Source organism: Neopsephotus bourkii, unplaced genomic scaffold (assembly GCF_033783945.1).
Source record: "Neopsephotus bourkii isolate Nb327-2 ecotype Australia unplaced genomic scaffold, CSIRO-AGI_Nbou_v1 NB_414, whole genome shotgun sequence".
In the NCBI taxonomy this organism is placed as follows: Eukaryota; Metazoa; Chordata; class Aves; order Psittaciformes; family Psittacidae; genus Neopsephotus; species Neopsephotus bourkii.
In genome coordinates, this window is record NW_026900918.1 from 1,708,272 (window position 1) to 1,729,709 (window position 21,438).

Below are 21,438 nucleotides of genomic sequence, written 5' to 3' on the forward strand. Positions count from 1 at the left end.
GGGCACGGACACCTCGCTCTAAACCATATTACCCAATGATTCCTTTTGCCCTTCATGTTTGCCAGTGCAGGAAGGAAGTCCTTTAAATGAAGGAATTTGCTTTCCCAAGGGATGGAAAAGACAGTGGCATGAATCACACAGAGCACAGCTCAGAGATCACTGGAAAGGCTGGAACTCATGGGAGACTGACCTAATGAGGGGCTGAAATCTTCATCCCAGGGACACTGTCTCTGCACCTGGTTATCACAGTGAATACAAATGTTATGGTGGGGACTCAGTGATGGCCAAGGAAAAATGAAAACGGGGTGAAACAGCATTGCAGAGGTTGCACGAGGATGCTGGGACCATCCTTTGTGTTCTTGCATTGTCCTGTCCATGCTGGTGCACCAACATGGGCAAGGAGAGCTCTCTCCTTCAGCCTCTTATTGTACACATGCCCCTCTCGTGTACGTATATATACACAGCCTTGAAGGTAACATATGTAATAGTCACACAGTAGTGTGCACACTCCATGGATCTGGACAACAGAAGCAACGTAATATTGAGTAATATTTGTTAAATTCATCTGTTTAAAACGCAGTTTGCATCCTGCTCGCTGGCAGCAGCATCGGGGTTCTGAGGCTGAACAGATACTGAAATCTACTGAATTTCTCCCTGTTTTTTCAACTACCACCCAGGCAATGAAGAAAGCCCAAAGGCAGCTTGAGTTTGGCTCAGTAACCCCAGATCTGGGGAACAGGGTGCATCCTCCTGGGGCTTTACAGAGTGCTGAGGGGGCAGAGAAAAGCAAATCCAGCTCCTTGTTTTTCCCTCCCAAAGGAGATTCAAGAGTCAGGCAAAGACAAAACCATGCCAATAGGGAGCAATTCTAAGCAATGCTAACTAAACCTAACCCAACTCAACACCCTGCATCCACCCCTTGTGTAACACCCTCTGGCTTTAAGTGTCTTATACAAGCCTTTACTCACTCAGTGCTGAGCTGTGCCTGAGCTGGGATTGATGGAGAATCCTATATAGGAAAACACCCTGCATGTAGGAAGCACAAAGCAAAAGAGACAATTTTACATGGATGTTTCCAAATGTGATGGGCACAAGAATGTGGGGCCCATCTCCAGGAGGGCTCCTGGGGTGCTCCAGATTGCTTGATAGAACAGGGGAGCCTTGAGTCAGCCCTGAGCACATGATCTGGCTGTGGCCGAGGATTACAAGAGCTGTTTTGATCAGGGGAAAACGTCTGTTTTTAGCACAGGCAGCAATTAAAATAGCTCACGGATCTAAACGCCTCGGGGAGCTGTCATAGAGGGAGGTAGAAAATCCATCTCACGGTCTCCTGTGCGGCCAGAGATGAGTCTGGAGGAAGCAGAGGAGAAGACAGCTTGAGGTTCAGCTGGTGATAAAGGACAGCCTGAAACGGGTTCTCGAGATGGCTGAGGAGGATCTCCGGGGTTTGAGAACCCCTTTCTCACTCTCCTTTTCAGGCAGTGGCTTTCTCGCCCTGTACCAGGTTGGGGTGGTTCAGTCCCTCCTGGAGCTGGCTCCCGAACTCCTCAAATCCGCTGGCAAGGTCTATGGATCATCCGCCGGCTCGCTCATCGCCGCGGCCGTGGTGTGCGGCATCGGCCTCGGTAAGAGGGTGATTCTCCAGGTTTCCTTATTATGGGGGGTTTATTTCAGAATAGAAACAGAGAAGCCTTAAAACAGCAGCAGCACTGGGGATGTGGTACTGGTGGGACTCATGCTGCTTGTAAGGCATAAAAGAAACCTGCATATGTTTAGCAGCCACCCTGGAGCAATTTTGGGTGGTGCAAGCTGAAGAATCTGGTTATTACAGTCTGAATGTTATCTGTCTCAGATGGACAGGCAGATACTGCATGGGTAAATCTGAATGCATCTGCATTTTATTGCCTCATTTCCCTTCTCCTGATGAAGGAGCAGATCTTTTCCTCTGCTGTGAGGTCTAAAGAGTGCTGGGACGTGTTCCAAAAGTCCACATGGCTGTGGTGGGTGGACATTACAGAGTCATGGATCAGCTTGTATTGGAAGGGACCTTAAAGCTCCTCCAGCTCCAACCCCTGCCACGGGCAGGGACCCCTTCCACTGGAGCAGCTTGCTCCAAGCCCCTGTGTCCAACCTGGCCTTGAGCGCTGCCAGGGATGGGGCAGCCACAGCTTCTCTGGACAACCATGTAAAACCCCTCTGTCCCCTATGGGTCAGGTCCCTTGGCATCCTTAGCTACAAAAGGACACACGTGGTAGTCACACAGGTATCTATAGAACTGACAGCCTTGTTTGCATGTTGCTTTGGGTTGGCCCACTCGACCTCCCCAGCACAAGGGAGGATGAGGCATGATTCCAGTTTCTCTATAGCCAAGCACCTTTCCCTTGGGATAAAGATCAAGGGCTCATCAGCAGGACATTAGATGAGCTTGTAGGCAAAAGCTCTTCCCTGTGAGGGTGCTGAGGCGCTGGCACAGGGTGCCCAGAGAAGCTGTGGCTGCCCCATCCCTGGCAGTGCTCAAGGCCAGGTTGGACACAGGGGCTTGGAGCAAGCTGCTCCAGTGGAAGGGGTCCCTGCCCATGGCAGGGGTTGGAACTGGATGAGCTTTAAGGTCCCTTCCAACCCAAACCATTTCATGATCGTATGATTCTATGACATGCCCAGGGAACAGCAGTGCTTGGTCCAGCCTGGGGCTGAGGTTTCTCTTATTGCTGCAAAAGAGGTTTTATTCTGAACTTCTTCAGACAATGTGGAAACAGCCCCCCAGGTCATTAAGTTCTATGTGTAGAATTAATTCAGAGCAGTTAATCCACTTTTAATAATCACATTCTCCCATATTTCCAATTAGTGTCCATGTGTAAACAAGTGCACACAAGACGTAAGTCTTCAAAAGCTGATCCAAGCCCTGTGTCAAGCAATGGAGACATTTAGGGGTTTAGGGTCCAAATAATGATGGAGGAAGCAGAGAGGAAATCAAAACTTTGGCAAATGTATTTAGACAAAGCAGAAAAGAACCTTTCTGCATATATGGGGATGAACCCGTCTACAAATCAGCAATGGCCCCAAAGCTGTCCTCTCTGATTCCTCATCCCGGTGTAAATGGATGGTGCTAGGGTCTCCACCAGGTATGAATCAGTTTGGTAACTGCTCTCTCTGTGGGCACTGGTGCTGAAATGGGGATCTGCTTCACTGGGGGTGGTGGCACCGTCTACTTGGAGGAGCTGAGATGATCTTGTGCTCAAAACGTCTTCCCCAGGAGAAGAAAAGACATTTTGTTCAGTGGTGACTCTGGTTTGCTTTCTAATAAGGAAAATGAGTGTGGCACAAAGTCTGTCAAATTCCCATTGAGAGGAAGGGGGGGAAAAGGGTGTTATGTTTGGCTCCTGATGGTGTGCACCACAGCCCGAGTAAGTGTCTCTCTGCTCCCCAAGCCAGGCTGTCCTCTGCCACCCCACAGGTCACCTCCTGCTTGTCACTGGCAAGCTGCTGCAGGCAGGGATGGTCACAGCATTACATGCCAGGGTCATTCCACCCAGCCTGAGTTGAAGCCCTGTCCAGAGCCAAAGCCCCCAAAGCTGGGGGGCTCTCACCTCCTGCCCACCAGCCTGGGGGCAGTTTCCCCAGGTTCTTCCCCAGTTCCAGGATGCAGAGCACCAGGCAGTGGTGGCGGGTGCATCACCTGCCTGCGGTGTCTCTGGCACTTTCAGCACCCTGATGACCCCGTGTAAACCCACCGTGCACTAATCATCACCCCGCATGGCCTGACCATCCGCTCAGATGTTTATAACCCCTCTTAATACCTGTGGTGCTCCAGCTGACTTGAGGACACTCCATCTAATCTGTCTGTGCTTTTAAAGCAGTCTCACGAGACAGCCTGGACACCTTTGCCCCTACAAAGACAAACCCATGGCTTTGTGCCATGGCCACCCAGGTGCAAGAATGGCTCTTGGCAGCACTGAGGAACCTGATGAGGTTTCATCTGCAAGAGTTTAACTGCCAAGCATGGGGCACTCATAGAATCCCAGACTGGGTTGGGTTGAAGGGACCTTAAGATCATTCAGCTCCAACCCTGCCACAGGCAGGGACCCCTTCCACTGGAGCAGCTTGCTCCAAGCCCCTGTGTCCAACCTGGCCTTGAGCACTGCCAGGGATGGGGCAGCCACAGCTTCTCTGGGCACCCTGTGCCAGCGCCTCTGCACCCTCACAGGGAGGAGCTTTTGCCTTAGATCCAACCTGAACCTCCTCTGTTTCAGTCTGAACCCATCACCCCGTGTCCTATTGCTACAGTTCCACCAAGTGAGCTCCCCAGGACCAGGCTGGCCACAGGCTTTGCTGCACCCCTCTTCCCCCCATCATCATGCAGCCTTTCAAACCTGGTGTCTCCTGAGCTCTTGGCCATGGCTCTGCAGCTCTGCTCCTTTAATCCAGCTTCTGGGATGTGCAGACACACGTAATGACTGTTAACACTGGCTGGGAGGTCACCAGTGGTGTGCCCCTTGTCCTCACCTTTGAGTTGTCCCAGCTGCCCATGTGAAGCCCACTGTGGAGCTGGCACTGCCACGTGGAGGGGGAAGGCAGGAATGTGTTGTGCACCTACCTCTTCCCAGGGCTCTCTGGAGCCTTTCCCTAATCCCTGCCCAGGCTCTTCTTGAGCAACCACCTCTGGTGCAGATGGGATTTCACCACTGAGCCTGTGCTCAGCAATACATTGCTCTCTGAGGACATCCTCCCCTTTCTCTTCTCCACAACATCGCCCACTGTAGCAGCAGTATCGTGCAAAAGGCTTTATTTGTGGGGAGTGTTTAAAATAGGATAAAACTCACAACTGTTTGGGCAGCCGTTCCTGACTTTCTCTCTTATCTTTCCCTCCAATCTCCGTGTTAGATGACCTAAAGGAGTTTTTCTTTGCCATGGCAAAGGAGGCCAGGGAAACCATCCTGGGCCCCCTCTCTCCCAAGTGCAGCTTGCTGGCAAATATCAAGGCTGTTCTGCAGAGGATGCTACCAGAGAACTCCTACCAACTGGCTTCGGGGCGGCTGCACATCTCCCTCACGCGGGTGGTGGATGGCCAAAACGTCATGGCCTCGGAGTTCAGCTCGAAAGAGGAGCTCATCCAGGTAAAGGGACCCTCCTTGGGTGCTGTAGGAAGATCTCTGCCTACTGCTTGGGGTGGAGGTGCTCAGATATCGACGACTTTAACTGCATCCAAATGGGAAAGTGTCAGGGTGTCATGGTCGCACCACAGCGAGCTCCATGAGGCTTGGAGGGAGGGTGGAAGATGCTGTTAGATCCAGAAAGCAGGTTTATTTCCAGCCTCAAAAGGCTGCAGCTGTGTTGGCCAGCTCTAGGAAGTGCCGATGAGTCTGCATAGCTGTTAATGCTAACATGACCCCCCAGCTTTCTGGACCGGTCTTTCCTCAGGGAAGTCCCATTGGCAGTGATTTTCCTCCTTGCCTCAGCACGTCCCTCGAAGGAAAAGCTGGACAAAGTGTCTGTGGTGCCAAACAAGCAGCAGATTCACCAGTGAATGAGCTGCTGGAGAAAAGAAAGCCAGGGTCAATCCCTAACAGACCATGAAGTCATGGACTTGCTCATCCCAGGGAGACAGTAGAGGATGGCAAGTCCATGGATATGTTGGAGTTCACCCTCTGGTGCCTGCCCTAGGTCAATCCAGGGGCATAGGATGCTTATTCCAAGGTCATGAGATTGGTAGAAAATGGTTGTGAATGGCCCAGCAGTGGCTTTGTCATGGACAACCCCAGCAGAATGAAAATGCACTGGGAGGAGGAAGTCTTGGTGCTGTCCCAAACCCCTCAAACATGAAAAATGACCCCAAAGCTTCACCTTCGCACTTTCAAAGGGCACTTTTGGACAGTGATATATGAATTATACACCTGTAATGTTGCTGGCAGCTCAAAACATGAGAAACTGAAGCGCTCTGCCCTTCCCAAGAGAGGTGTTTCCCCTTCATTAACACCTTTATTCTTGTCACAGTCAAATGCAAAGTCCAGGTGGCACCGACAGCCAGGTCAAGCCTGGTTTTGCAGGCATCATGTCAACAGCTTTTGTCCAGGACAAGTCTGACAGGGCCATTTACTTCTGCAACCCCTCTCATCCCCCAGGCTCTCCTCTGCAGCTGCTTTCTTCCCATCTACTGTGGCTTCATCCCTCCATCCTACCGAGGTGTGGTGAGTGCTATTGCATGTAAAACTTGTCCCAGCAGTATGTTCTTGGGTTTATGTTCTCTTGAGCAGAGAGGGATATATCAGCCTAGGATGCTGCTTAGCTAATGGAGGATGATGAAGCCTTCTATCCTGTTCTTCATCCCATCCTGATGATAGCTGGGTGGAATATTAAATGCAGGAGCCTGACTGCTTGAGCTCAGGACTTGAAATCTATAGGACACTCTAAATTCAGTGATGTGTGAGTTGGCCAATGACCGTCAAAGCATCTTTAGAAAGCTTTGTGAATCAAAATAACTCTATTTCTGTTCTAATAATCACTGTGGATCACAGCAGCTGGGCGAGGAGCCGCTGGGTGCCATAGGCAGGGCAGCAGAAAGAGCTGGCAGAGGCCAAGGTGAAGAGCAAGGGGTAGGAAGAGATGTATTTGCAGATGGGAAGAGAGAGGACATGCTGGGATGGGTTCGTGGCAGGAGGTGTTGCCTTTGCCTGCTTTCCCCTCAGTGACACTGCCCTCACTCCCACACACACCGTAGCAACCCCCAGAGCAAAGCCTCCTCTGCTCTTCCCCTCAGCGATACGTGGATGGAGGATTCACTGGTCTGCAGCCTGTTCCAGCTTGGAGGAACCTGTGGTGGGCCGAGTGTCCCATTTCACAGGAGAAACCGATCTCTCTGCCCAAGGGATTGTCCTGCCATCTTCTACTGCTTCCAGATCTTCAATGGCAGCATTCAGATCTAAATAGAAAACCTCTAGGATTAGCTATGCTCTCTTTCCACCCAGCACCATGGTAAGCCAGCAGCTTTGTTTTGGTTAAAACAAACTGGTGCTGGACCTGCCTTCCCAAGCTTTAAGGTTCAGCTCCATCTCCATCCGTAATCAATCAGATCTCACACGGAGGGTGCAGTACCTACTGGTTTTGCAGTGCATTTATTTGGTGGGCACTGCTGACGGGTGGCCAACCTGGAACGGGGTCCACCCTGGGTTAATAACGCGCAAAGGACTACAGCTTTGGTTATTGGAAGCCAGCCTGTGCTTGCTGCCTTTCAATTGCGCCACCCCAACCCTCCACAGCTGGGCAGATCCTGTCAGTGCCTGGATGGAAAGCTCTTTAGTGACCTCAAGTGTTTCTGCTTGCAGGTCTTCAACAAGCATCTTCTCCCAAGGGTACCAGGACACTGCCCTATTCCTGTACAGGAACAGTAAGTGATAACCAGGACCTGAAGGCTGGCCTAGATGCACAACACACACGCAAACCTCATCCCTCTCTTTCGTGTCCCACAGATGCCTTTGGCTTTAACTACTGCAATGGGGATTTCCGCTTCACCAGCTCATGTGGGAAGAATGACTTTGCCCCATCCAAAAGGACGTGCTCTGGCCTATGCAAAATGGAAACACAGTGCCCAGCTCCTTGCTTCCTGCCAGGTAGAAGATTCGGGGTGCTCATCCTGGGTTTCGGGGCCTCTGAGGACTGGTGCAGTCTTTGAGAGGCGCAGCATTACCTTAAAGACATTACTGAGTTAGTTATTATAGGAAATATTCCTGTATCTGCAGTAGCTGCTCTTACACAGAAGCTTTGTAAGAGCAGCTCAAGCTGGATTCAAGCCTGGGCTTCAGTACCTACAGGCTGAGCTGCAGCAAGAGCTGCTGGACAAGAGGAATTATTGCATTTACTGGGTTAGTTTGAATTCCTGGTCTTTATTTGCTTCTGTGTTGTCATCCGTGGGTACAGGCTTGGGTATGCGGCGGAAGGAGCAGCTCTCTGGACTTCAGGATCCACTGTCAAAGGTCCTGTTGCAACCATACAGACTGCCAGCTTTCTTCAGGAAGGGGTAAGAACATCTTGGTAGAGGCATTGAAGCTGAAAGTGCTACAGGAACGAGTGGCCGTGGGTTCAGCAGTGCTGAGATAGCTGCAGGGACACAGTGCAGGATTAGCATGCATTGAAGTGTGCAATGGGCTGCAGCATCTTTCAGCTGCTGGAAACACATGGGGCAGCCTCTGGGGCAGTGTGGGCTGACGGTGAATCCCTTCTGTTCTATGGACCAAGGCACATCTGCTGGATCAACATGTGTAGCAGCATCCCCTTACTCTACAAGAGGGTTTGGTATTCCTTGAAGGCAAGCTCTCAGGGAGAGGTTATGGGTAACAGGAACACCATAGGATTGCTTGGGTATGAGGAGCATCACAACGTGCATTTCCCATTAACACCCTCCCCTGTTGGCTGCACTGAGTGGTCATCAAACTCAGGCTATTTATTTTGGGTTTGCAGGCTGGGGAAGCTGTGGGGGCTGCTGGATGGTATCAGCTCCATGGTAAAATGGTTCCAGAAGCTCTTCCAAACCGTGGTGCCTGGATTGCCCAAGAAAGCCACAGCCAAGAGGTGAGGTGCTCAGGGGATGCAGACCCTGAGCAGGGAGAGCAGGGAAACCCTGGGGGACCTCAGCCATGGGTCACTGATGCTGAGTGTGACTAAAAACTCCAAATCCTGGCTATCCCACATTAAAAATAGCTATTTCCCCCCTCCCTCTGGTATTATTGAGTGATGTCTCAAAGGAACTGTAAACCAGCTTAGTGCCGCTTGCCTATAGCAACGTTTTCCTGTTCCAAAGCATTTATCTGCTGGGCTCTGTCCTAGCAGGACATCAGGCATGTTCACCAAAAGCCTGAGTGCTGTTTTGGTACCAAACTCTCAAGGATTTGAGGCATTTAATTTGCCACATGGATAACTTTAAACCAAACCTCCCCAAAACCTGCTTGCAAGTTACTTCACATGCAGCTGGTGAGGAGGCTTGCACTGCCTGATTTCACCCAGTGACGCAACTCCTCAGCTAGGAAAAAGCCCTTTGGTATCAAACACCCCTGGGACTACTTGTTCCTGTTGGTTCACCCACCAGGACCCAACTAACTGCCAGCTTGTTCCCTCAGGCAAGCGGCCTGGATGGGCCCTGGGGGGCTCTGATGCGGTGGTTCTGCTGCCCTGGGAAGCGGTGGCTGACTCCGGAGCTCATTCCGCACAGCGGCTTGGATCCTTACGGAGTTCTGGGGAGTGCGGCGTTGGTTTTCTTTTTCCACTGGTGGAAACTGGCTGATTCCATTCCCAGTGCTGCTGCCACAGTCCCCCTGCCCAGGCCTGACCTGCTTTATCATGGTGGCTGCAGGGAAAGCACCGCAGCGCTGCATCTGCGGCCCAACCACAGCCTGCGCAGGGCAGACCGAGCATCCTCACCTGCATGTGTGTACAGCCCAGCCACCAGCTTCCCCAGCCACCCCAGCTGCTGCTCACCAGCAGCATCCCTCCCCCTGCTTTCATGCAGATTGCAGGACAAGGGTTTGCAGGAAATGTCACGTTTCAAGTGTTTTCCTCCCACTCCAAAACTTGCAGAGAAGCAGAAAACAGAGGGAGGGAGACGCTTTAGGGAGCATCACACTGGGCAGGAAGGATTTTTTTGCCCACTTCCCTGAAGTTATTTTACCAATTACCTATTCTTGAGCTTCATACGCCCTTGGAGGTTGGCTGCTCCTGCCAGGGGAGGTAGGCACACCTTTGGACCCCTCTGAATGTGCAGCTGTGGAGAAGGATGGAGAAACATCAAGATTAACCTCCCCTTACTTCAAAGTAATGCAGTCTTGCAGAGTTCATCTCGTGCTGCATCGGGAGAGCTGACATTTCACACATAGTTCATTAGTTGCATTAGTACAAAGGAATCTCAATTCCTTCTGCAGGTGACCTTAGGTTGGTGAAAAGCATTGCAGCCAACCTGCAAACCAGCGACTGAGACTCCTGATAGCACAGAGCCTGCCCAGCCTCCAAAGGAACCTGGTTCCTGTTGTGTTGCTTTCAAAAGCTCCATGCAGTTCAGACTGATGAAGCCTTTAAAACCAAGCATGGGAGCGAACTACAGCCTAAGACTGTGCCCTGCATTTCTAGTGTGGGTCCCATAGAGTTGTCTGTTCTCAATGGAAATACCTTCTTTGCTTTCATTTTATGTATTTCCAGCTTTTAGTTCTAGATCTGGAATGGTACTAGTCCTGTTCTTTCCCCTTGATGTTCCTCATTTGGTGTGGTCCTCCTAGATATGGCACAACAGCATTTGGGTCTTTTTTCACCTTTTGTTTATGTGGCAACATTTTAAAGCATCACCATGTTGGAAAAACTGTTTTCCTAAGTTCACAAATTCAGAAATTCTGGAAGACTCAAAGAGAGAAAGAAAATAAATAATAAATGGAGAAGACCCGCCTGTACTCCTGCACAGGCTGCTCTGCGTTCTCCTAGTAACAAGAAGACAAAGTGGAATCTGAAATGCTGAGGGTTCACCGGGTTTCCATGTCACAGCTGAAAAGGGAGAGGGCATTATTTTGCAGAGGATTGCAGAAAATGAGAAGTTTGGGATTTAAACCTGCCTTATGTTGCTTAAAAATGATACATGTAGAGGTTCACCTGCAACTCGAATGGGCTTTTCTTGCCCTTCAGTGTTCACATGTGGCTGCACATCGAGGTACTCAGTAGAAACCCAGCTCTGAGCATTGAGACACTGCTCCTTCCTTCACCCTTAACGAAAGCATGTGTAGGTAGAATCTGTTTCTACCTTACATGGTGAAGAAAAGTCTTTGTTCATAGAAAGAGCTGCTTCTCTGAAGAGCCCTTCTAACCTGGCCACACTCTAAGTCCTCCGTCCACCCAAACCAAGCTCAACATGAGGCTTCACTAATACCTAGTGACCCAAGAGGGAACCCTCTCACATTGCTCATGTTCTAACTACTGGAGCCTTCAAATCCTCAGCCAGCCTCTTTTGTCAGTGAGAGCCCTGGGCAAGTGTCATTTAGCTAATGAAAACTGATGGGGTAAAGAAGTGCTGGTCCTCTACCTTTCTGATGGTGGAGAAGGTGGTGGGAGGCTTCCTCTTCCACTTCATCTGCTGCCCGGATGGCCCCTGGGTTCTCTTCTGTGTCATCCTCAGGGTCTGTGGCTCTGGAGTGAAGTACTCTTGTTTCTGGCTTCCAGTGCAAGGTCTCTTCACCTTTCTGACACGATTCATTGGTGAATGGAAGCATAAAGTCCTCATCAAGGTAATTTATACCAAATTCATCTGGTGGGAAAAGAACCCATCTCTTACTGCTTGTTGCTCAACTACCAGGTCTCCAGCAATGGAAAGGATTGATCAGTTTGACCAGGGTGTACTGGAAAACAGGGGGACCGATGCCCACAGTGCATGGCTAATCTGAGTTGGGTTTCTGGGTCAGGAGTCACCGAACATTGCTGCTTTGTGCATCAGTAGGTTATCAGGCTAACATCACACAGGGCACCTGAGCGTATGCTTCTGTCTACCTGTTGGGGACCTGCATTCCCTGCAAAGCTCTATCGTGCCTAGTGTGGAAGAGGGGACCTAACACGGTCAGAGGGGAAGGGGTGAACAGGGAGCTCCAGGAGAGGCATCACAGAGGATGGGACTCAAGGGTATTCTTGCAATGCCAGGGATGCTGGGATCTCTCTGCCCTGGTCACCCTAGGAGCACTGGCAGCATCTCTTACCTTCTGTCAGCAAACCAATAGTGAGAAGCACCCGGCCTGCCTGCTCCTCACTCCCAAGCACTTACTCAGTCTTTTTAGGTAGGAGACCGTGTCCTGGTAGCCACAGGCATAATACTGGTCCAGAACCTGCAAAGGGTGAGGTGGCGGTCAGGGCAGATGGGCGAGCTATAGGGGTTTTGTGGCTCTGGGGACCTGTAGAAGCAGCTCACTTGTTCTGTAGGGCAGTAGAAAATATACAGAATACGGCTGAGGTTTCTTTTGGAGATCTGTAAAATAGAATCAGAGAGCTGGAGGGTGAGGAAGGGAGCGGGGCAGTCTTTGGGACAGATGTCGTATTCGCCGGCGAAGGCAGACACGGTGATGGTTGTCCGGGACACGAAGTTGGAGCGCCACATCCCGATCTCCCCATCCATGTAGCGCTAGGAGAGAAAACAAAGAACCCTGAGCCTTCCTCCTTCTAAGGAGAAGAGCGATGTGTTAGAGCATAGAATCCCAGACTGGTTTGTGTTGGAAGGGACCTTAAAACTCACCCAGCTCCAACCCCTGCCACGGGCAGGGACCCCTTCCCCTGGAGCAGCTTGCTCCAAGCCCCTGTGTCCAACCTGGCCTTGAGCACTGCCAGGGATGGGGCAGCCACAGCTTCTCTGGGCACCCTGTGCCAGCGCCTAAGCACCCTCACAGGGAAGAGCTTCTGCCTTAGATCCAATCTGAACTTGCCCTGTTTCAGTCTGAACTCATCACCCCTTGTCCTGTCACTGCAGTCCCTGATGAAGAGTACCTCTCCAGCATCCTTGTAGCCCCCTTCAGGCAATGGAAGCTGCTCTGAGGTCTCCATGCAGCTTCTCTTCTCCAGGCTGAGCAGCCCCAATGTTCTCAGCCTGGTTCCATACAGGAGAATCTCCAGACCCTGAGCATCCTCGTGGCCTCCTCTGGCCTTGCTCCAACAGCACCATGTCCTTCTTATGTTGACATGAGAACTGCCCCCAGTGCTGTAAGTGGGGTCTCACAACAGTGCATTAAAGGGCACCTCCCTGCCCTGCTGCTCATGCCCTGGGGATGCAGCCCAGCACAAGGTGGGTTCTGGGCTGTGAGCGATCACTGAAGTTCAGTTTCTCATCAGCCAGCACCCCCAAGTCCTTCTCCACATGTGCATCATTTGGGGTTTCTTCCCCACCCAGTCCTAAACTAGACTGAAGAACTGGGCTACAGAGATCCCCTTCCAGGCAACAGCCCTCACCACTGACCCACAGACTCCAGGTCTACACCACCACCTCCTCCTTTCCAGCAATAGAATTAGTGTTTAATGAAATGGGGGGAAAATGCAGGAGAAAGGAATTGAGATGAGGATGAACGATTCTGTGAGCAGGTCAGCTCTGCACTGAGGTCACATCGTGGGGCACCTGAGTTCACTTCTTCCCTCTGCAGACACGGTGTGAACACAGCACTAAGCAACTTTGGTGGCAAACACAGCTACAAACGTGCTTAATGACACCACTGGACAAAGGACGCAGTCTAGATGGGCCCTTGGCTTGATAGTGTCTCCAAACCATAAGGCTACTCACCACCCCACGGTACATAGGAGGTAAAAGTCCAAAATAGAAAGGGATGAAGCAGCTGCAAAGCAGGACCTGTGGGTGAGACCAAAAACACAGAGGTGAGCAGAATGCCATGATAACCTGTTACCTTTGGGATGGCTCCTTTGGGAATGGTGCTCATGTGTGAACGCCACATTCCCACAGCTGGGTTATCTGGCAGCACTTAACTATTGTGGATCAGACCATGTCTGATATGCACAGCCAGGACTGGGGAAGTAGGCAGGTAACCTGTGGAATGGCTCATAGTGCTCTCTGCATACTCAGGCCCTGCAGGTAGTTGGAAGGGCTGATTTTCACAGTGGCTGTGATTTCAGCTGCCCTCGCGGGGTGGCTGTGGCTGCTCTCACCTGGATGAGTTCCTCCTTGGATGCAAACTCTGACACCAGCACGCTCCTGCAGTCGCGCACGCGGGTGACGATGACGTGCAGCCTCCCAGCCACGAGCTGGTGCGCGTTCGGGGGCAGGTGGTCATTTAAAATACCCTTTACCACATTCAGGATTCTTCTTCCAAGATAGAGAGACCAGAAAGTGGGTTTGAGACCGTTGTAGAAGTGCATCTTCATCTTGTCTAAAGCAAAGCAAAGCAATGCAGTCATTCCACAGCCCTTATATTGTTATTACTGATGTACATTCTAGTCTGCCCTTCCACCTGGCCAAGAGGCATTTTACCATTTAATTTGTTGAAATTTAAACAGGGCAAGTTCAGGTTGGATCTAAGGCAGAAGCTCTTCCCTGTGAGGGTGCTGAGGCGCTGGCACAGGGTGCCCAGAGAAGCTGTGGCTGCCCCATCCCTGGCAGTGTTCAAGGCCAGGTTGGACACAGGGGCTTGGAGCAAGCTGCTCCAGTGGAAGGGGTCCCTGCCCGTGGCAGGGTTGGAGCTGGGTGAGCTTTAGGGTCCCTTCCAACACAAAGCAGTCCATGATTCTATGCTGGTGAATGCTCATATAAAGCCCTTATTTCCATTAGCACTGAAGTTCTCATGAGTGGGCCAAGATTTTCCAAGGACCGTCAATACTGCAGGAAGCAGAAGCATTTCTCTCTTCCAATTTTTCTCCATTTCCTCCCCAAGACATCTTAAATGTTTTTTTGGCAATATAGAAAACATTTGATGGGAATCTCAGTCATCTTTCTTCCTCTTGGCTCTGCATTTATGCCCCTTTATATATTTCCTTTCCCCTCTGAGTTTTGGGAATCTACCAACAACAGCAAAAGCATCATTAAGGAGGGCACTTCTGTTTCTTATCTTAAAAATACTTAACATTAATTCAAACTAAGAAGATGCACTGACGTATTTAATATCTCTATCCAGTCTATTTTCTCATGGGTTAATTTAGCCACATTTCCACTCTTAAAGAAGTCAATGAAGTCAAATTCTGAGGAATTAACCACATATAAAGGATAATTAAAAAAACCCAAGCCAGATCTTTTGCAACTCCAAAATTTCCAGCTATCTAATCTCTTTAAATGCAAAAGAGTAAGTGGAAGTGCAGAGCCCTTACCTAAGTCACAGCCACACAATCCAAATGTAGCTACAAGTGATCCTGAAGAAGCCCCATATATCTTGGATGCAGATTCCAGCATGTTGGGTGACAATTCCTTCAAAGCAGCTAATACTCCAATTTCATATATTAGCAAGGTACTGCAGCCTCGAAACAGGATAGAGAAAGGTTTTCTCTCATTTCCATTCCTGTTCATCCCCTCTGCTAACACCAAGCACTCAAGCCACAAGAAAGCTGCTGTCCAGAACACGTTTGGAAGGCTTTTTTCTATACTGTGCTGTGGCTTTTCCCACCCTGCTTCTGTTTCTGACCACACTCTTGCTGTCTTATATCTCTCTGATCCCTAAGTCACCCTTCCTGTGAAACAGTGGGCAGCAGGGGATGACGTGACACCTTCATTCCTAAGGCCACTCATTAAAATCAAATGACACCATTGCATTATGTTTCTAAGCTGTGCACTGGGTAAAGGCTCCAGGCCATGTGGACATTCCATGTCTCACTGAAGTGCTGGGAATCAGCCCAAGGGAGGTCAGCAAGGCCTTCGGAGTGAGTTCTCCAGAGCAAAAAGTTGCTTCTCCATGCTGGTGGGTACCCAGTGGCACCCTGGGGTCCCAGCCTAAGTTTCCAGGCTCTTGGGAGATAGGAATCAGCAAATATTCCCTGGGACACAAGAGTCTTGCATGATGCTGCTCAAGACTGTCTTGCCCCATGTGTATCAGGTTACCAAACCCTGTCCCAGGGACTGGAGAAGGTGTTTGGGTTACTAAAGAAATCTCCAGCCAAGATGTCCTCCTCGTTTCACAATTCCAGGGTTGAGTTTGCTTACAAAAGGGTAAAAAACAGAGTCCAGGTAACAACTCGTGGGTTAATCTGTCTCTTAAATGGCTGAGGTTGCAGTAGAGCAACAGGTCAATAAAGAAGTCAAGAGGTGGGAAAAGAAGTCAGATAAACACAGTGATCTAGTGATTATCCAACCAGAAATGCAAAGCCTTCTTAGACTTGGAGCTAGGTGAGACACTGGGAAATTGCTATAGGGCAAAGCAGCACTGAAAGCTGGGCAAGCAGAAGCAGCTGTAACAGCAAGAACTTGGACATGGAAATCTACCCAGTGTCTTCAGCTAAAAAGGCTTCCAAACCCACTCAGGGTTTGGATGATGCTTCTCTTGCCCTTGCAGTGTATGGAGGCAGTGCTGGGTGAGCTTTGTGGCTGGATGCAGCCCTGATCTAGGCAAGTTTTTCTGAGCACCAGCATTAATCCAGCCCTAGTTCCACATGGGAGCAGTGGATGTCACCACCCTGCTCTACCCAGAAGCCAAGACACTAAGCTCCTTGCACAAAACTTGCATGAGCGTTGCAGATCCCACTGCTGAACTGCAAGGGAGAAAAGAGCAAAGAAAAATGAAGGACCCAAGAGAGAAGTTACAGAATCCCAGCCAGGTTTGGGTTGGAAGGGACCTTAAAGCTCCTCCAGCTCCAACCCCTGCCACAGGCAGGGACCCCTTCCACTGGAGCAGCTTGCTCCGAGCCCCTGTGTCCAACCTGGCCTTGAGCACTGCCAGGGATGGGGCAGCCACAGCTTCTCTGGGCACCCTGTGCCAGCGCCTCAGCACCCTCACAGGGAAGAGCTTCTGCCTTAGATCCAACCTGAACCTCCTCTGTTTCAGTCTGAACCCATCACCCCGTGTCCTATTGCTACAGTTCCACCAAGTGAGCTCCCCAGGACCAGGCTGGCCACAGGCTTTGCTGCACCCCTCTTCCCCCCATCATCATGCAGCCTTCCAAAACTGGTGTCTCCTGAGCTCTTGGCCATGGCTCTGCAGCTCTGCTCCTTTAATCCAGCTTCTGGGATGTGCAGACACACGTAATGACTGTTAACACTGGCTGGGAGGTCACCAGTGGTGTGCCCCTTGTCCTCACCTTTGAGTTGTCCCAGCTGCCCATGTGAAGCCCACTGTGGAGCTGGCACTGCCACGTGGAGGGGGAAGGCAGGAACGTGTTGTGCACCTACCTCTTCCCAGGGCTCTCTGAAGCCTTTCCCTAATCCCTGCCCAGGCTCTTCTTGAGCAACCACCTCTGGTGCAGATGGGATTTCACCACTGAGCCTGTGCTCAGCAATACATTGCTCTCTGAGGACATCCTCCCCTTTCTCTTCTCCACAACATCGCCCACTGTAGCAGCAGGATCGTGCAAAAGGCTTTATTTGTGGGGAGTGTTAAAAATAGTATAAAACTCACAACTGTTTGGGCAGCAGTTCCTGACTTTCTCTCTATTTTTCCCTCCAACCTCCGTGTTAGATGACCGATGACTCTTTGCAGAGCTGTTAATGCTAACATGACCTCCCAGCTTTCTGGGCAGGTCTTTCCTCAGGGAAGTCCCATTGGCAGTGATTTTCCTCCTTGCCTCAGCACTTCCCTGGAAGGAAAAGCTGGACAAAGTGTCTGTGGTGCCAAACAAGCAGCAGATTCACCAGTGAATGAGCTGCTGGAGAAAAGAAAGCCAGGGTCAATCCCTAACAGACCATGAAGTCATGGACTTGCTCATCCCAGGGAGACAGTAGAGGATGGCAAGTCCATGGATATGTTAGAGTTCACCCTCTGGTGCCTGCCCTAGGTCAATCCAGGGGCGTAGGATGCTTATTCCAAGGTCATGAGATTGGTAGAAAATGGTTGTGAATGGCCCAGCAGTGGCTTTGTCATGGACAACCCCAGCAGAATGAAAATGCACTGGGAGGAGGAAGTCTTGGTACTGTCCCAAACCCCTCAAACATGAAAAATGACCCCAAAGCTTCACCTTGGCACTGCTGAAGGGCACTTTTGGACAGTGATATATGAATTATACACCTGTAATGTTGCTGGCAGCTCAAAACATGACAAACTGAAGCGCTCTGCCCTTCTCAAGAGAGGTGTTTCCCCTTCATTAACACCTTTCTTCTTGACACAGTCAAATGCAAAGTCCAGGTGGCACCGACAGCCAGGTCAAGCCTGGTTTTGCAGGCATCATGTCAACAGCTTTTGTCCAGGACAAGTCTGACAGGGCCATTTACTTCTGCAACCCCTCTCATCCCCCAGGCTCTCCTCTGCAGCTGCTTTCTTCCCATCTACTGTGGCTTCATCCCTCCATCCTACCGAGGTGTGGTGAGTGCTATTGCATGTAAAACTTGTCCCAGCAGTATGTTCTTGGGTTTATGTTCTCTTGAGCAGAGAGGGATATATCAGCCTAGGATTCTGCTTAGCTAATGGAGGATGATGAAGCCTTCTATCCTGTTCTTCATCCCATCCTGATGATAGCTGGGTGGAATACTGAATGTAGGAGCCTGACTGCTTGAGTTCAGGACTTGAAATCTATAGGACACTCTAAATTCAGTGACGTTTCACAGTATCACAGTATCACAGTATGTTAGAGATTGGAAGGGACCTCAAAAGATCATCTAGTCCAATCCCCCTGCCGGAGCAGGAACACCTAGATAAGGTTACACAGGAACGTGTCCAGGTGGGTTTTGAATGTCTCCAGAGGAGACTCCACAACCTCCCTGGGCAGCCTGTTCCAGTGCTCTGTCACCCTCACTGAGAAGAAGTTTCTTCTCAAGTTTAAGTGGAACCTCTTGTGTTCCAGTTTGTACCCATTGCCCCTTGTCCTATCATTGTTTGCCACTGAGAAGAGCCTGGCTCCATCCTCGGGACACTCCCCCTTTATATATTTATATACACTAATAAGGTCACCCCTCAATCTCCTCTTCTCCAAACTATAGAGACCCAGCTCCTTCAGTCTCTCCCCATAAGGGAGATGCTCCACTCCCTTAATCATCTTAGTTGCCCTGTGCTGGACTCTCTCCAGCAGGTCCCTGTCCTTCTTAAACTGAGGGGCCCAGAACTGGACACAATATTCCAGATGAGGTCTCACCAGGGCAGAGTAGAGGGGAAGGAAGACCTCTCTCGACCTACTAACCACCCCCCTTCTACTACACCCCAGGATGCCATTGGCCTTCTTGGCCACAAGGGCACAGTGTCGGCTCATGGTCATCCTGTCGTCCACTAGGACCCCCAGGTCCCTCTCCCCTACACTGCTCTCTAACAGGTCGTTCCCCAGCCTATACTGGAACCTGGGGTTGTTCCTGCCCAGATGCAGGACTCTACACTTTCCCTTGTTATATTTCATCAAGTTATTCCCCGCCCAGCTCTCCAGCCTGTCCAGGTCTCTCTGGATGGCAGCACAGCCTTCTGGCGTGTCGGCCACCCCTCCCAGCTTAGTGTCATCAGCAAACTTGCTGCTAGTACACTCAATTCCCTCATCTAAATCATGGATGAATATATTAAATAATACTGGTCCCAGTACCGACCCTTGAGGCACTCCACTAGATACAGGCCTCCAACTAGACTCCGCCCCATAGACTACAACTCTCTGGCTTCTCTCCTTCAGCCAGTTCACAGTCCACCTCACTACCCGATCATCCAGACCCCACTTCCTCAATTTAGCCGCAAGGATGCTGTGGGAGACCGTGTCAAACGCTTTGCTGAAGTCGAGGTAGACCACATCCACCGCTCTGCCATCATCCATCCACCGTGTTATTTCCTCATAAAAGGCTACGAGATTGGTCAAGCCTGACTTCCCCCTGGTGAAGCCATGTTGACTGCCCCTCATAACCCTCTTATCCTTGATATGCCTTAAGATGGCACCAAGGATAAGGTGTTCCATCACTTTCCCAGGAATGGAGGTGAGGCTGACTGGTCTATAGTTACCCGGGTCCTCCTTCTTGCCCTTTTTGAAGACAGGAGTGACATTTGCTTTCCTCCAGTCCTCAGACACCTCTCCCGTTTCCCCAGACTTGGTAAAGATGATGGAGAGCGGTCTAGCAATGACCTCCGCCGGTTCCCTCAGCACTTGCGGACAATGTTTGAGTTGGCCACTGACTGCCAAAACAACTTTACGAAGCTTTGTGAATCAAAATAACTCTATTTCTGTTCTAATAATCGCTGTGGATCACAACAGCTGGGCGAGGAGCCGCTGGGTGCCATAGGCAGGGCAGCAGAAAGAGCTGGCAGAGGCCAAGGTGAAGAGCAAGGGGTAGGAAGAGATGCATTTGCAGATGGGAAGAGAGAGGACATGCTGGGATGGGTTCGTGGCAGGAGGTGTTGCCTTTGCCTGCTTTCCCCTCAGTGACACTGCCCTCACTCCCACACACACCGTAGCAACCCCCAGAGCAAAGCCTCCTCTGCTCTTCCCCCTCAGCGATACGTGGATGGAGGATTCACTGGTCTGCAGCCTGTTTCCAGCTTGGAGGAACCTGTGATCACCGTGTCCCCATTCACAGGAGAGCTCGATATCTGCCCAAGGGATTGTCCTGCCATCTTCTACTGCTTCCAGATCTTCAATGGCAGCATTCAGATCTCAATAGAAAACCTCTGCAGGATTAGCTATGCTCTCTTTCCACCCAGCACCATGGTAAGCCAGCAGCTTTGTTTTGGTTAAAACAAACTGGTGCTGGACCTGCCTTCCCAAGCTTTAAGGTTCAGCTCCATCTCCATCCGTAATCAATCAGATCTCACACGGAGGGTGCAGTACCTACTGGTTTTGCAGTGCATTTATTTGGTGGGCACTGCTGACAGGTGGCCAACCTGGAATGGGGTCCACCCTGGTTTAATAACGTGCAAAGGACTACAGCTTTGGTTATTGGAAGCCAGCCTGTGCTTGCTGCCTTTCAATTGCGCCACCCCAACCCTCCACAGCTGGGCAGATCCTGTCAGTGCCTGGATGGAAAGCTCTTTAGTGACCTCAAGTGTTTCTGCTTGCAGGTCTTGAACGACATCTTCTCCCAAGGGTACCAGGACACTGCCCTATTCCTGTACAGGAACAGTAAGTGATAACCAGGACCTGAAGGCTGGCCTAGATGCACAACACACACGCAAACCTCATCCCTCTCTTTTGTGTCCCACAGATGCCTTTGGCTTTAACTACTGCAATGGGAATTTCCGCTTCACCAGCTCATGTGGGAAGAATGACTTTGCCCCATCCAAAAGGACGTGCTCTGGCCTATGCAAAATGGAAACACAGTGCCCAGCTCCTTGCTTCCTGCCAGGTAGAAGATTCGGGGTGCTCATCCTGGGTTTCGGGGCCTCTGAGGACTGGGGCAGTCTTTGAGAGGCGCAGCATTACCTTAAAGACATTACTGAGTTAGTTATTATAGGAAACATTCCTGTATCTGCAGTAGCCGCTCTTACACAGAAGCTTTGTAAGAGCAGCTCAAGCTGGATTCAAGCCTGGGCTTCAGTACCTACAGGCTGAGCTGCAGCAAGAGCTGCTGGCCAAGAGGAATTATTGCATTTACTGGGTTAGTTTGAATTCCTGGTCTTTATTTGCTTCTGTGTTGTCATCCATGGGTACAGGCTTGGGTATGCGGCGGAAGGAGCAGCTCTCTGGACTTCAGGATCCACTGTCAAAGGTCCTGTTGCAACCATACAGGCTGCCAGCTTTCTTCAGGAAGGGGTAAGAACATCTTGATAGAGGCATTGAAGCTGAAAGTGCTACAGGAACGAGTGGCCGTGGGTTCAGCAGTGCTGAGATAGCTGCAGGGACACAGTGCAGGATTAGCATGCATTGAAGTGTGCAATGGGCTGCAGCATCTTTCAGCTGCTGGAA

General features: G+C 50.6%; 1 protein-coding gene across 1 annotated transcript; it reads left to right on the forward strand.

The window, feature by feature from the left end:
* Positions 1-969: 969 nt before the first annotated feature.
* PNPLA1 (patatin like phospholipase domain containing 1) lies at positions 970-21,388 on the forward strand. The gene is made up of 6 exons (XM_061349530.1): positions 970-1,625; positions 4,882-5,114; positions 6,120-6,185; positions 20,032-20,244; positions 20,595-20,655; positions 20,738-21,388. Exons 1-6 carry the CDS (start codon positions 1,424-1,426, stop codon positions 20,938-20,940), a joined length of 978 nt encoding a protein of 325 aa, XP_061205514.1. The 5' UTR covers positions 970-1,423; the 3' UTR covers positions 20,941-21,388.
* Positions 21,389-21,438: the final 50 nt, after the last annotated feature.